The sequence below is a fragment of the Gekko japonicus genome, unplaced genomic scaffold, assembly GCF_001447785.1.
Source record: "Gekko japonicus isolate JY-2015 unplaced genomic scaffold, Gekko_japonicus_V1.1 scaffold2661, whole genome shotgun sequence".
NCBI lineage: Eukaryota > Metazoa > Chordata > Lepidosauria > Squamata > Gekkonidae > Gekko > Gekko japonicus.
The window spans coordinates 186,326-200,818 of record NW_015167136.1 but is presented as its reverse complement, the minus strand read 5'-3'; the positions used below and the strand labels follow the sequence as shown (position 1 = coordinate 200,818).

Here is a 14,493-nt window from a genome sequence, read left to right as displayed (position 1 = left end):
GGAGGAGGAGGAGGAGGAGGAGGAGGAGGAGATTGGATTTATGCCCCTCCCTTCACTACCCAAAGGAGTCTCAGAGTGGCTGACAAACTCCATTCCCTTCCCCTCCCCACAACAGACACCCTGTGAGGTAGGCGGGGGTGAGAGAGCTCTTTTGAGGACTGCTCCTGAGAGAACAGCTCCGAGATAACTTGTGACTGACCCAAGGTCACACCAGTAGGTACCTTTGGGGGAGTGGGGAATCAAACCCAGTTCTCCCAGATTACAGTCCGCGCACTTCACCACGACACCAAACTGGCTCTCTGTTTTAATCCCAGGAGATCTCCAGCCAACACCTGGAGGTTCACAACCCTATTCTGCAGGTGTCTTACATAAGAACATAAGACGATAAGAGGAGCCAATGTTGGATCAGGCCCGTGGCCCATCCAGTCCAACACTCTGTGTCACACAGTGGCCAGAAATACCAGGTGCCACCAGGAGGTCCACCAGTGGGGCCGGGACTCCAGAAGCCCTCCCACTGTTGCCCCCCCCCCAGGCACCAAGAATACAGGGCATCCCTTGCCCCAGACCGAGAGTTCCTATCTATCCCTTGTGGCTAATAGCCACTGATGGACCTCTGCTCCATATGCTTATCCGATTCCCTCTTATAAGAACATAAGAGAAGCCAGTGCTGGATCAGGCCAAGGGCCCATCTAGTCCAACACTCTGTGTCACAAGAGTGGCCAAAAATACCAGGTGCCATCAGGAGGACCAGCAGTGGGGCCAGGACACTAGAAGCCCTCCCACTGTTGCCCCCCCCCCAAGCACCAAGAATACAGAGCATCCCTTGCCCCAGACATAAGAGCATCAGAGAAGCCAAGGTTGGATCAGGCCAAGGGCCCATCCAGTCCAACACTCTATGTCACAAGAGTGGCCAGAAATACCAGGTGCCCTCAGGAGGTCCACCAATGAGGCCAGGGCACTAGAAGCCCCCCCCCACTGTTGCCCCCACCCCCCAAGCACCTAGAATAGAGTGCATCACTCGCCCCAGACCGAGAGTTCCTATTGTCCTTACCCTTCCTGCAGTCTGTTTTTCTAAGACTGAAGACAGAACTGGGAAAGAATGAACGGCACCGAGTGCAGATCCTAATTGGTTATTCCCTCTTATTTCTTGACAGTGGACTCATATGTTTGTTCTGGTCGATACTTACGGTCCCTCGGGCTACGAGCTGTACTTCAAGACACGGGAGCTGAAGAAGAAGTGGCTGGAACAATTCGAGATGGCCCTGTAGGTCTCTCGTGCCCCCTCCGTATGCTCTCACCCTGATGAAGAAAAAACTAAGGGGGGACGAAACCGCACCGTGGCAACAGGGTGGGCACTCAAAAGACTTGAGTATAACAAACTTTAAAAAATATAACCAAGTATTTATTACACAGTGTAACAATTGACCCTTAAAAACTAGGTAGATACCTAGGAACAATGCTCCCCTCTAAGCTGTGGAGTCTTATGAGCAAAGATTCTACTTTGTGAGCTGCCGGCATTGAAGTTGTGAGCGAGCGATTTGGCTGCTGCACAAATTAGTTTGCTCTGGAGCCATCCCTTCCTGAGCGGAGGCAAAACTCTGTGAGGCGGAGGCTGAAAAACTGTGAGCTAGCTCACACTAACGCAGCTTAGAGGGAACTATGCCAAGGAGTGCTAAAATCCAACCTACAGAAATTGGACGTCAACTGAACATGAATCACCTAATGGAAGACCTCATAAAAAGCCACTAGGCCAGACGCATTTCAGCTCTGAGAGGCTTCTTCAGTGGCCTAAAACCAAATAGCACACATTTAGAACAAGTTGTGAACATTAAAGGCCAGGCAGGTATGTAGTATTTCAATATGAGGGTAGGCTCCACGTGAAAATCAGGCCTGTATATAATTCTGAGCCGACCCACAAAGCGGAGGAGGAAGAGGAGGAGGAGGAGAAGAAGAGGAGGAGGAGGAGATTTGGGTTTATGCCCCGCCCTTCACTACCCAAAGGTGTCTCAGAGCGGCTCACAAACTCCTTTCCCTTCCCCTCCCCACAACAGACACCCTGTGAGGCAGGTGGGTGGCTGAAAGAGCTCTGACAGAAACTGCCCTTTAGAGAACAGCTCTGAGAGAACTTGTGACTGACCCAAGGTCACACTGCATGTGGAAGAAGAAGATATTGGGTTTATACTCCACCCTTCACTACCCGAATGAGTCTCAGAGCGGCTGACAAACTCCTTTCCCTTCCCCTCCCCACAACAGACACCCTGTGAGGTAGGTGGGGCTGAGAGAGCTCTGACCAAAACTGCTCTTTTTCAAGAACAGCTCTTGCCAGAACCACGGCTTGCCTAAGGTCATCCAGCCAGGTGCAAGCGGAGGAGTGGGGAATCAAACCTGGTTCTCCCAGATTAGAGTCCGCGCACTTAGCCACTGCACCAAACTGGCCACACACTTAACCACCACACCAAAGAGGGCAGTGTCTCTCTCAAATTTTTCTGCCTCTGGCCAAGAATCCGTCATCTTCGTGTGTTTATGTGATTCATGTTCAGCTGACGTGCAATTTCTATAGGTTGAATTTATATTTTTAAGTTTGTTATACTCAGCCTTTTGGGTACCCGCCCTGCTCACCCTTACAAGCCCAACCCTTGGAAACTCGTCCTGGGCAGATACCAAATATTCCAGTCAGTAGAATATCTCCTTGATGGTTGAGTAATGCCACAGCTGGCACACGCTCTGGAGGCAGACCGGGGTCCCCAGTGTGGGGCTTGTGGGCCCTGAGCACCCCTGGTCGTATTTCCTCTGCTGTCATGGCTTTTTAAAAATCGTGGAGAATGTGCCACCTTGCAGGTCTCATTAAAAGTGGCAATTCGGCCAGGGAAAGGCATTCCCAGACGGAATATCCATCCTGCCAAGTACATCAGTAGAATTTTCCCAGTCTGCACTGGGCAGTTTGGTGCTGTAATTCTTTTCAAAGACAGAAATGTCACCGCAAACCAGGTCTGAAAAAGAGATGAGAGGATAACATGGAAAACACTAGACTACCAAATACTGATACAATAGTTTGGATTCCCTTTAATAGACAAACTGAGGGAATTTCAAATAAAACAGCTAGTGTGGAAGCAACTTCTACAACGCATTATGTCCTCAAGTTCTTTCTTTTCAGCCCAGTATCTACTTTGTCCAACTTACTTTAGCCATTCTGTCTCTTGGCCAGCTCCCAGCATTCCTCCATCCCTGCTTCCTCCTGTTTCCTTGACTAGAGCTGCACCATTCCTCCTACAACTATGCAATGAAAAGGGCAAGAGACTTCCATTAAAATAATAAAATCTGGAAACTGGTAGATCATGGCACTAGATCGTCATACTATTATTGCACTATAGTGATCTGTCAGTTCCTGATTTTTTAAAAAAACAACAAGAAGAAGAGATTGGATTTATGCCCCGCCCTTCACTACCCAAAGGTGTCTCAGAGCGGCTGACAAACTCCTTTCCCTTCCCCTCCCCACAACAGACACCCTGTGAGGTAAAAGAAGAAGAAGAAGAGATTGGATTTATACCCCATGGCCCTTCACTACCCAAAGGAGTCTCAGAGCGGCTTACAAACTCCTTTCCCTTCCCCTCCCCACAACAGACACCCTGTGAGGCAGGCGAGGCTGAGAGAGCTCTTGACAGAAACTGCTCTTTTTCAAGGACAGCTGTGCCAGAGCTTGTGACTGACCCAAGGTCATCCAGCCAGGTGCAAGTGGAGGAGTGGGGAATCAAACCCGGCTCTCCCAGATTAGAGTCCGCGCACTTAACCACGACACCAAACTGGCCCTCTGGTATGGCACCTCCCATCCTACGATCCTGTGTCAGAATTCCAAATGTGTTGAAAAGGTGAAAAATGTTAGGGACCCCTTGATAGTTGATGTCAGAATGAATTATAGTGTGGACAATTTTTGTGGGATTCTGAAGATGAAGCGTGGGGAAAAACCGCATGGAGGGGCAAGGGACTTTTTTACGGAGAAGCTGGGGGGGAATCATGAATGTGGGTTTGATGTTAAGGGTCTCCCACAATCTGTCCATTGGGGAAAGGAGAGCGGTACGTCTGGGCAGGTGGAAACGTCAGGCCTTCCAGTCATACTCCCTGTATCTGGCTGACTGTCTCTTCTCACTCCTTGGTCCAGCTCAAACATCTACCCTGAAAATGCCACCGCCAATGGACATGATTTCCATATGCACTCCTTTGAAGAGACCACCACTTGCAAAGCTTGTCAGATGCTGCTGAGGTATGTATGCCACACATCTCCAGTCCACTCGCAGGGTTGTTGTGAGGATAAAATGGATGAGAGGAGAATGACGGAAGAATGTAAGAGCATCCGAAGAGCCCTGCTGGGTCAGACCAGGGAGAGTCTCTCTAGTCCAGCCTCCCATCTCACACAGGGGCCAGCCAGTCCCTCTGGAGGGCCAGCAACAGGGCAGAGAGGCCGAGGCCTTTCCCTGATAAGGACACCAGAAGAGCCCTGCTGGGTCAGGCCAGGGAGGGGCCCTCCAGTCCAGCCTCCCGTCTCACACAGGGGCCAGCCAGTCCCTCTGGACGGCCAGCAACAGGGCATGGAGGCCAAGGCCTTCCCCTGATCAGAGCATCAGAAGAGCCCTGCTGGGCCAGACCGGGGAGGGTCCCTCTAGTCCAGCCTCCCGTCTCACACAGGGGCCAGCCAGTTCCTCTGAAGGGCCAGCAACAGGGCAGAGAGGCCGAGGCCTTCTCCTGAGAAGAACCTCAGAAGAGCCCTGCTGGGCCAGACCAGTGGTCCATCACACAACGGCCAACCAACCAGTTCCTCTGGAGGGCCAGCAACAGGGCAGAGAGGCCGAGGCCTTCCCCTGATGTTGCCTCCTGGCTCTCGGATTCAGAGGATTAGTGCCTCTGAATGTGGAGGTTCCCCTCAGTCACCACGGCTAGGAGCCGCTGGTAGGCCTCTCCTCCATGAATCTCTCCCACCAGTTTTCAAGCTGTTTATTCCTGTGGCCATCACTTCATCCTCGGGCAGCGAATGCTGCCTTTTAGTCACCTAAGCTGCTTTGGGTCCCACTGGGGAGAAAGGCCGGTTATAAAGGAAGGAAATCAACAAATACTTTGGAAAGCTCCTTGGTCAATGTGTAATACTGGGCTTTGACCACAGAGGTTTATAGGATGCCAAATGTCGCTTGGAACAGCATCAGTTCAGCCGCAGAGTGCAGCAGCATCTTCGGTGAGGCTGTTAAGTGTGGCTCTGGTTTATCTGGTCAATAGAGAGAAGTGCAAAGTCCTACACTTAGGTACAAAGAATCAAAGGCACAGATATAGAATGGGAAGGACTTGGCTTGACAGCAGCACCCGTGAAAGGGATCTGGGTGTTCTGGTTGATCACAAGCTAAACATGAGCCTGCAGTGTGATGTGGCTGCGAAGAAAGCGAGTGCAATCTTAGGATGCATTGACAGAAGCCTTGTGTCCAGATCACAGGAGGTGGTAGTTCCGCTCTATTTTGCTATAGTCAGGCCCCACCTGGAGTCCTGTGTCCAGTTTTGGGCACCATGTTTTAGGAAGGATGTTGACAAGCTCGAGCGTGTCCAGAAGAGGGCAACCAGGATGGTGAGAGGGTTGGAATCTGTTGTGCCCGGGCTTGTCCAAAGACCCAAAACCTCAAGCTTCATGCCGAAAGACAATGGGCCAGTAGGATCCTAGCCAGGCCCAATGAAAGGGCTAGGTCCCAAGCCATGAGGCCAATAGGTCTCTTGGTTACTGTAAATAGCCTATCGGGAGTGGGGTGTGTGTTCTGGTGGTGGGTTTCTGAAGGAATATAAGCCAGCCTGCGAGCCGGCCAAGGCGTCTTGTTCCTGACTAAATAAAGGTATGCTTAGCTGAAATCACTCTCCGTATGCATACTTTTCAGAATCCAAGTCTTACAAGGGAAGGCTGAAAGAGTTGGGTCTGTTTAGCCTGGGAAAGAGAAGGCTTAGAGGGGACACGATTGCAGTCTTCAAGTATCTGAAGGGCTGTCATGTAGTAGAAGGAGCAGATCTATTCTCTCTTGCTCCAGACGGCAAGACTAGATCTAATGGGTGGAAATTACAGGAGAAATTTCCTAACGGTAAGAGTGGTTGAGCAGTGGAACAGTCTGCCTTGGGAGGTGGTGGATGCTCCTTCGCTGGACGTTTTCAAGCGGAGGCTGGACAACCGTCTTTCGGGTGTGTTGTAGGGCTATCTTTCGGCTGTGCTCCGGCAGAGTGCAGGGGGTTGGACTAGATGACCTGCAAGGTCCCTCCCAACTCTTAATATTCTATGATTCTATATCCCGAAGAACAAAGCTCGTGAGCCTCTCTTGTCTCTCTCCACCCACCTGCAGGGGCACCTTCTACCAGGGCTATCGCTGCGGCAGATGTCGGTTGGCGGCACACAAGGAATGTCTCGGTCGGGTATCGTCCTGTGGGAAAGCCAGCTCAGGTGGGTGACCTCAGCATCCAGGTGTGGCAGAGGTGTCTCCCGGAGGGGTGGGGAGGATCGGGGCTCCGATCCGACTGTCTGCAGCACATCTCCCAGCAGCCGGGTTCCCTTTGTGCAGGAAAAAAGTGGTTGTTTTAAAATCCAAGCCTCTCAGCTGCTATTAACTCCTAGCCTCTCTCTCTCACTCCGGTGAAGCATTTAAAACTTATATCAGGCAAAATTAGTTAACCGCCCTCTGCTACCAGAATAGGTTGGAAAAACAGGCAAAATTATTTAGATATTCAGGGTTTACAATGGATCTTTGCTTCACTGGAGAGGAGGCATTTCTTTCTATGTCAAAACCTTTGTTTCTAAGGGAAGGGTTCACAGGGAAATCTACAAAAATAACATAGACACCTAAGGCTACATCTTTACGCTTTTACTGACTGACCCACATGGTCTACAACAATGGAGATTCTTCTTCTTCTTGACCCCTAGAAGGAAATCACCTGATTACATTAACCAATCAATGTTACTAAACAGACTTCAGTTTCCCAGGCTATCTTTCCATTGACTCTGTGCCAGGTTTCCTTCCAGCTCAGGCTAAACAATAGTCCACAAGGCGAACAGATTAACCCTCTAATGACTGAATCTTAGACCTTGCAACTCACAAATTTCCAGCACTTTGGAGCAGTCTGGGAGCTGGAGAAGAGGGGCCCGGCATTCATGGGGATGCAGGGAAAGCTGAGGTTTGGAGGTATTTTAGCTGTGAACGTATGAATGCCCTCTCAAGGTCAACACTCACTGGATCCTGGAAGGCCATCCCGAAGGGTTTTAGCCCAGGAGGGGGAAAGGGATGAGGCCAGAGTGTGATGAGGCTGGCTAACGATGGCCAAATCCTGCCTACACGCACACATCAATTCATAACAACTACTATGGACGCAACTCTTGTGGCTCAGTGGCAGAGCCTGTGCTTGGCGTGCAGAAGGCCCCGGGTTCAACCCCTGGCATCTCCAGTTAAAAGGACCAGGGAGGAGGGGACGGGAAAGACCTCCGCCTGAGACGCTGAAGAATTTCTGCCATTCTGGGTAGACAAGACTGACCTTGATAGACCGAGGGTCTGATTCAATAGAAGGCAGATTCATATGTGTTTGGGAGGGGCCATGGGCGTGGCTCAGTGGCAGAGCCTCTGCTTGCACTGCAGAAGGTCCCAGGTTCAATCCCCGGCATCTCCAGTTTAAAAGGATCAGGCAGCAGGTGACGGGAACGACCTTCGCCTGAGACCCTGGAGAGCTGTAAAGAGGGGCTGTGGCTCAGTGGCAGAGCCTCTGCTTGGCATGCAGAAGGTCCCCGGTTCGATCCCCGGCATCTCCAGTTGAAAGGACCAGGCAGGAGGTGACGGGAAAGACCTCCGCCTGAGACCCTGGAGAGCTGTAAAGAGGGGCTGTGGCTCAGTGGCAGAGCCTCTGCTTGGCATGCAGCAGGTCCCCGGTTCGATCCCCGGCATCTCCAGTTAAAATGACCAGGCAGGAGGTGACGGGAAAGACCTCCGCCTGAGACCCTGGAGAGCTGCAAAGAGGGGCTGTGGCTCAGTGGCAGAGCCTCTGCTTGGCATGCAGAAGGTCCCAGGTTCGATCCCCGGCATCTCCAGTTGAAAGGACCAGGCAGGAGGTGACGGGAAAGACCTCCGCCTGAGACCCTGGAGAGTGGTAAAGAGGGGCCTTGGCTCAGTGGAAGAGCCTCTGCTTGGCATGGAAAAGGTCCCCAGTTCAATCCCCGGCATCTCCAGTTGAAAGGACCGGGCAGGAGGTGATGCGAAAGACCCCAGAGGCAGTAGGGGATGTGCCTCAGACCCTGGAGAACGGCTGCCAGTCTGGGAAGACAATACTGAATGGACCGAGGGTTGGGGTCAGCAGAAGGCAGCTCCGTGTCTTCATGTGACTGTGAGAGCCAGACCTGTTTCCCTGCAAAAGGCCCAGCGGTTCCCTGTTCTGTAGGAACCCCCACCTCCTCTCTCCACCTGTGGTGACTGAAACCTTCCCTTCTTTTCTCTTTATTGCAGAATCCGGGTCCACAAAAAAGGTAAACAAAAGCAGAATGTCAATCTTCCTTTTTCAAAGAAGGTTAAAATGCCGTTAATGGCGTTGAGCTGGACAGTGAAAGAAGCATGGAGCAACAACCTTGGCCTGACAAACTTGTTTCCCCGCACCGTTTTGCCAGTTAAGGATAATGGGGTTTGTTTGTTTGTTTTGCAAGAGAGAGGCTGCTTCCCCATGGGCTACTTACTCTGCCCCGCTTCTCACACTTTGGGGGGTGGGGAGAGAAGCTTAGGGAATATGCCCATGGCCTTGTCCCCTAGCTACTGTTCCTCCAGGGGAACTGATCTCTGTAGTCTGGAGATGAGCTGGAATTCCGGGGGGTCCCCAGGCCCCACCTGGAGGCTGGCACCCCTGGACCTCAGTGGGGCACAAGGCCACAGAGTCCCCCCTCCAAAGCAGCCGTTTCCTCCAGGGGAGACTGATCTCTGTAGTCTGGAGATTCCGGGGGGACTCCGGGGGGACCCTCCGGAATTCCAGCTCATCTCCAGACTACAGAGATCCCCCCGGAATCTCCAGACTGGCAAACTTGTTTCCCCGCACCGTTTTGCCAGTTAAGGATAATGGGGTTTGTTTGTTTGTTTTGCAAGAGAGAGGCTGCTTCCCCATGGGCTACTTACTCTGCCCCGCTTCTCACACTTTGGGGGGTGGGGAGAGAAGTTTAGGGAATATGCCCATGGCCTTGTCCCCTAGCTACTGTTCCTGCAGTCTGGAGATGAGCCGGAATTCCAGGAGGTCCCCACCCAGGCCCCACCTAGAGGCTGGCACCCCTGAACCTCAGTGGGGCACAAGGCCACAACCCCCCCCCCCCACCAAAGCAGCCATTTCCTCCGGGGGAACTGATCTCCGTAGTCTGGAGATGAGCTGGAATTCCGGGGGGTCCCCAGGCCCCACCTGGAGGCTGGCACCCCTAGGTGACTATGTTTTTCATGGGGAGGGGGGAATAGCAAGGGGGGGAGGAGTTAAAAAGCCCCTCTCCCCCTCCTCTTTGTGGTCTTTCCATGGAAACCCACTCTGCAGAAGCCAGAAAGTCCTGTGGAGCTACATGTCACACGAAACTCCGCTCTTTGCATGTGACATCATACCCCATGGTCGTGGGGGGTGGGCTCAGGGGCCACAGTTACCCATCGGGTTTTAAGCCTCATAGCCAGGGGTCTTTACTGCCGGAGCTCCACTCCTGTGCGCTCCTGCAGGAAATGACCCCTGCTCATAGCTGCCCATGTTATGTCGGTGAAATATGCAAAGGCGCATTTCATGTGGTGTAACATCCTGGAACCTGGGGCTGAAGGTTGCGTCTACATGCTATATGCCTCTTACCCAAACCAGATTCCCTGTGTTCTCTTTGCAGAATAAACACAACCGGCATACGCAGGACAGGAAAAACCCCGAACTGGGTGAGTTGCAGTTGGTAGCTGGCTATCCTGTTTCCTGGGTGACCTGGCTGGTGACAAGATGGCACCTGATTCAACCCATGGGCTGAGGTGTTACCATGGGCGATTCTGCATCTGGCCTTCGCTCCACATTTTCTCAACTGGGAGGGGAAAGGTGCAGCTCAAAACCACATTCAGATACCCAGGGGTCATTTTGTAGGAAAAGAGGTGCAGGAGCTCATTAGCACAACTCATTAGCATAACTTATTTGCATGTGCCACACCCCCTGACATCACCGGAAATGTGTCAGAAGGCAACACCCACCGCTCAGGCTCCACTGGACTGTTCTGAATTGCTAGCTATTGGGGGGACGGGGACGTGCAGATCTGTCCTTGCAGAGGAGGGAGAGCTTGTGCCTGAATAAAACTTGGTCTTAAAGGTGCCAGTGGACTCAGACTTTGTTCTGCGGCTTCAGACCAACAGGGCTACCCCACCTGGATCTATTTTATTTCACAGTTTACTTTTTGTGAGCACACTTAAAGCACTGAGCAGCTCATCCTTAAACAAGTTTAGTCAGAAATTAAATCCTCTTGTGGGCCTGACTCCCAGGAAAGTGTGCCTAGGATTTAAGGCTTAGAGGTGACCCCCAAAATGTAAAAATGGCTTATGGAAGGCTGAGGATAGAGTTTCCAGACACAGTGGAGGCTTGACAGCAGCAGAAGGGGTGATGAAAACGCCTGGTGGGAAATGAGTCAACAGAGAACAGGAAACCATGTAAAGGTCACAGGCTCAGCTTATATTCTGTCAGCTGTTGTGTGGAATGGCTTTCAGGTGTGTTTCAGTCAAGCCCTCTCCCCGTTCCTGTGTGGCAGGAAATTGGTTTTTGGCTTTTCTCTTTGCCCCCAGTTTGCAAGGAGACTGGCCAGGCTCTCCTCCCTTCGTTCACCACGCTAGGTGTGGTGGCAGTCCTCGTTTCCTGCTTCAGCAGCTGCTTTCGGTCTAAGAGGGAAACTAAACTCAAAAAATCTCAAGTTCAAGTCTAGGCTAGTGGGGTCAGAACTTGCTGAGACCGAGAGGGAAAAAGGTCTTGAGGTTGTTGTACTGGAGAACTCGATGAAAGTGTCAACCTTGAGTGCTGCAGCAGTGAAAAAGGCAAACCCTGGGCGTGATCCCACATAGAATTAGCCGCGCCATAGGCACGAATGCTGGGCGAATTTAAAGGGCACGATCAGATGCAAAAATCTGGGAAGCGTCCCGCTCCCGTCGGCAACCCGTTTTGCTCTGCTGCAGAAGCGGAGTAAATAGACACTGGGGAAAACGGGTTTGTTACGGGCCAGGAACAGACTTTCCCCGGTGTGATTGCTCCAGCTCACTTCCATGGTATCAGGATGGTCTGATCGGGCCATCCCGACTCCATGGCGTTGTCCCCCCCCCCCCCCGTTTTGGTATGCACATCATCGCACACTGCATAGGGAGCACTCGGTGCGGAGATACGAATCATCGATCCCCCCGTTGAAGCGCACCGGAAACACGACGCCAAAAACAAACCCTGACTCATCCGCGGTTGCATCTTGTCACGCAGTGGCAGGCCGCTCCTGCAGCTCCCAGGGACTGTGTGATCGCGCAAATGCGGGTCAAATTCCTGCAGAGCAGTCTCGCTTCACCACCACCCCCGCATTATCTCGTGCGTGTGAATGCTGCCCCTGTGCTAGGCATTATTAGGAAAAGGATTGAAAATAAAATGGCTGAGGTTTCCGGTTTATGGCAACATGCAGGCAGACACATCTCCCGGATGTCCCGGGGATGTAAACTGCACACCAGCGTGTGGGAGGGGGTCCGACGGGTCGTGACACCCCCCTGGAGCCTTGGTAAAAGGCTCCCAGCCAGGGCGCTTTTGAGGGGCGACCTCTTCGATGTCCGAAAGCCGGAAAATTGAGGCGCCCCTCCACCCTGAAGGTCCCGCCGCTGAGTGACCGCATGGAGTGCTGCTGACCAGGACAAGCATTGGAGATCAGGCAAAATAAATTATGACGAGCGAGGCCGAATCGCCAACAACGAACTGTGAGTCGGGTTGAAGCAAGCATGAAGATATAAAAAGAAGCTGCCCCCCCTAAAGAGCGACAGGAAAGCGAGTGGGGGAGGGATCTCTCCCAAACGCATAGATGAAACATGGAAGGAAAGAGGGGGGAGCGGAAAAATAAGCGACTAAACTGTTTTAAGAGACTTACTGGAGCGCAGAAAAGCGTTTGGGCGAATATCAGAGACTTTAGCAACTTTTTTGAAAAGTAAACAAATCCCAAAAAGATGGCGGGGAAGAAACCGGAGAAAGAGAAGCTGCTGAAATTGAAACTAGGGGCCAGTCCTCGAATGGATGAGGTCACTGAGCTCTCAAAACTCTTGGCTGACTCCCTACGCCCCCTGCTGGACGAGATCACTGGCATTAAACAACAACTGTCAGTAATTGGGCAGAGTATGGCAGGCGCAGCAGATGCCACTGACGCAATCCTTAAAAGCAACAGAGCAAATGGGAGAGAAGATGAAGGAAATGGACGTCACTACTAAAAAAGTTAAGAAAAAGGTGCAAAAGCTGGAAATGAAGCAAGCTACAGAAGAGTCAAAGCTTTTACAGCTACAAATGGATAAAGCAAATTTGGTCCTACGGTTTCAAGGGGTCCCGGAAATTGAAGGAGAGAATCTGAAGCAACGGCTGAGTGAAGCAATAGCCCCAATGACAGATTTAACAGTGGAATACCTTTGCAGCAAGATGGATGTCGTCTACAGGTCCTATTCATCGTACATCAAGAAAAATAATCTGCCTGGGGAAATAGTGGTCAGATTCTCGAAGAGACACGTGAGAGATGCTATTTTGAAAGCAAATTTGGGAACACCCTTGAAAATTGGGGGCAATAATATCAGGATTTTAAAAGATATTCCATTTGATATAAGACAGAAGAGAAAGAACTATAAAGAATTAATCCTTTTCTTCCCTCTCTTGCATAAACCTTTATTGGCATAACAATCCTTTTCTTACAAACAAATGGCATCAGTTACAGGTGGTTAACCCCAGAAGGTGTCATTTTCAAGATTAACGATACAAAAGAAAAGATTGACTCTGTTTTTTAAAGCATGTGAATTTCTGTAGACACAGCTTGAGGAACCAGAAGAGGGCAAAGAGGAGGAAAAAGAAATCAAATCTGATGGCGAGTCGGGGTCTTCAGACGAGGACTCACCCTCTGAAAAGGGGGCGGCTGCCCCCAAAAGCCCTTATAAACTGAGGATTAGAAAAGATAAGAATAAATAAGGGTTGAAGGACTCTGATTTGTGCCGGAAAAAATGTTGAAATAACTTGGGGATGCTCTGGGAATTTCTTTAAACAGGTAAAGGGATGGTTAAACGATAATTAATCTAGCATAACCGACTAAGTTCATTGTATTATTAGTAGCTTTTTGAAAATAGCATGGTGTTAAGCTGATGTATGATCTCCTACTCTTGGGCTTTTAGTTAGTTGTGGGTCTTTTCTCTTTATTCCCTAGATGTAGTTCCCTTTCCTATATTTTCTGTTGTAGTTTTGTAGTCTGAAGAAAAAAACAACCCAATAAAAACCTCCCCCCAGGGGGATGAAAAGGAAAAGAAAATGGCCAATGTTATAATGCCCCTGTGTAGATAGAGGGTGCGGCCTCATTTGGAATACTGTGTACAGTTCCAGTCACCGTATCTCAAAAACGACATCACGGAGCTGGAAAAGGTACAGAGGAGGAAAACCAAGATGATTAAGGGGTTGGAGCATCTTCCCTATGAGGAAAGGCTGAAGGTCTGGGACTTTTCAGTATATAAAAAGACAACTGCAGGCGGACATGATGGAGGTTTATAGGCCAACCTCCTAAAATACTAAAACTCAAGGGTGTCCAGTGAAGCTGATGGGCAGTAGATTCAGGACGAACAAAAGGAAATACTTCTTTACGCAACGAGTGATTAGGAATTTGCTGCCAGAGGATGTAGTGATGGCCACTGGAATAAACTGCTTTAAAGGGATTAGATGGATTCATGGAGGATAAGTCTATCGATGGCTCCTAGCCATAGCGACTGAAGGGAACCTCCACATTTAGAGGCACTAAACCTCTAAATCTCAGTACCAGGAGGCAACATCTGGGGAAGGCCTCAGCCTCTCTGCCCTGTCATTGACCCTCCAGAGGAACTGGTTGGCCCTGTGTGAGGCGGGAGGCTGGACTGGAGGGACCCTCCCTGGTCTGGCCCAGCAGGGCTCTTCTGGTGTCCTTCTCAGGGGAAGGCCTCGGCCTCTCTGCCCTGTTGCTGGCCCTCCAGAGGGACTGGCTGGCCCCTGTGTGAGGCGGGAGGCTGGACTGGAGGGACCCTCCCTGGTCTGGCCCAGCAGGGCTCTTCTGGTGTCCTTCTCAGGGGAAGGCCTCGGCCTCTCTGCCCTGTTGCTGGCCCTCCAGAGGGACTGGCTGGCCCCTGTGTGAGGCGGGAGGCTGGACTAGAGGGACCCTCCCTGGTCTGACCCAGCAGTGCTCTTCTGGTGTTCTCATCAGGGGAAGGCCTCAGCCTCTCTGCCCTGTTGTTGGCCCTCCAGAGG

At 51.3% G+C, this 14,493-nt stretch overlaps 1 protein-coding gene across 1 annotated transcript in view; it reads left to right on the top strand.

Moving 5' to 3' along the window:
- The window catches only part of VAV1 (vav guanine nucleotide exchange factor 1), a gene marked incomplete at its 5' end in the record, with an annotated part of 52,087 nt that overhangs the window by 14,935 nt on the left and 22,659 nt on the right, over window positions 1-14,493 (top strand). Inside the window, 5 exons of the mRNA XM_015413055.1 lie at window positions 1,155-1,264; window positions 4,157-4,258; window positions 6,357-6,454; window positions 8,496-8,515; window positions 9,878-9,923. Coding sequence (XP_015268541.1) covers window positions 1,155-1,264; window positions 4,157-4,258; window positions 6,357-6,454; window positions 8,496-8,515; window positions 9,878-9,923 — 376 coding nt within the window. The remainder of the gene's footprint in view (window positions 1-1,154; window positions 1,265-4,156; window positions 4,259-6,356; window positions 6,455-8,495; window positions 8,516-9,877; window positions 9,924-14,493) is intronic.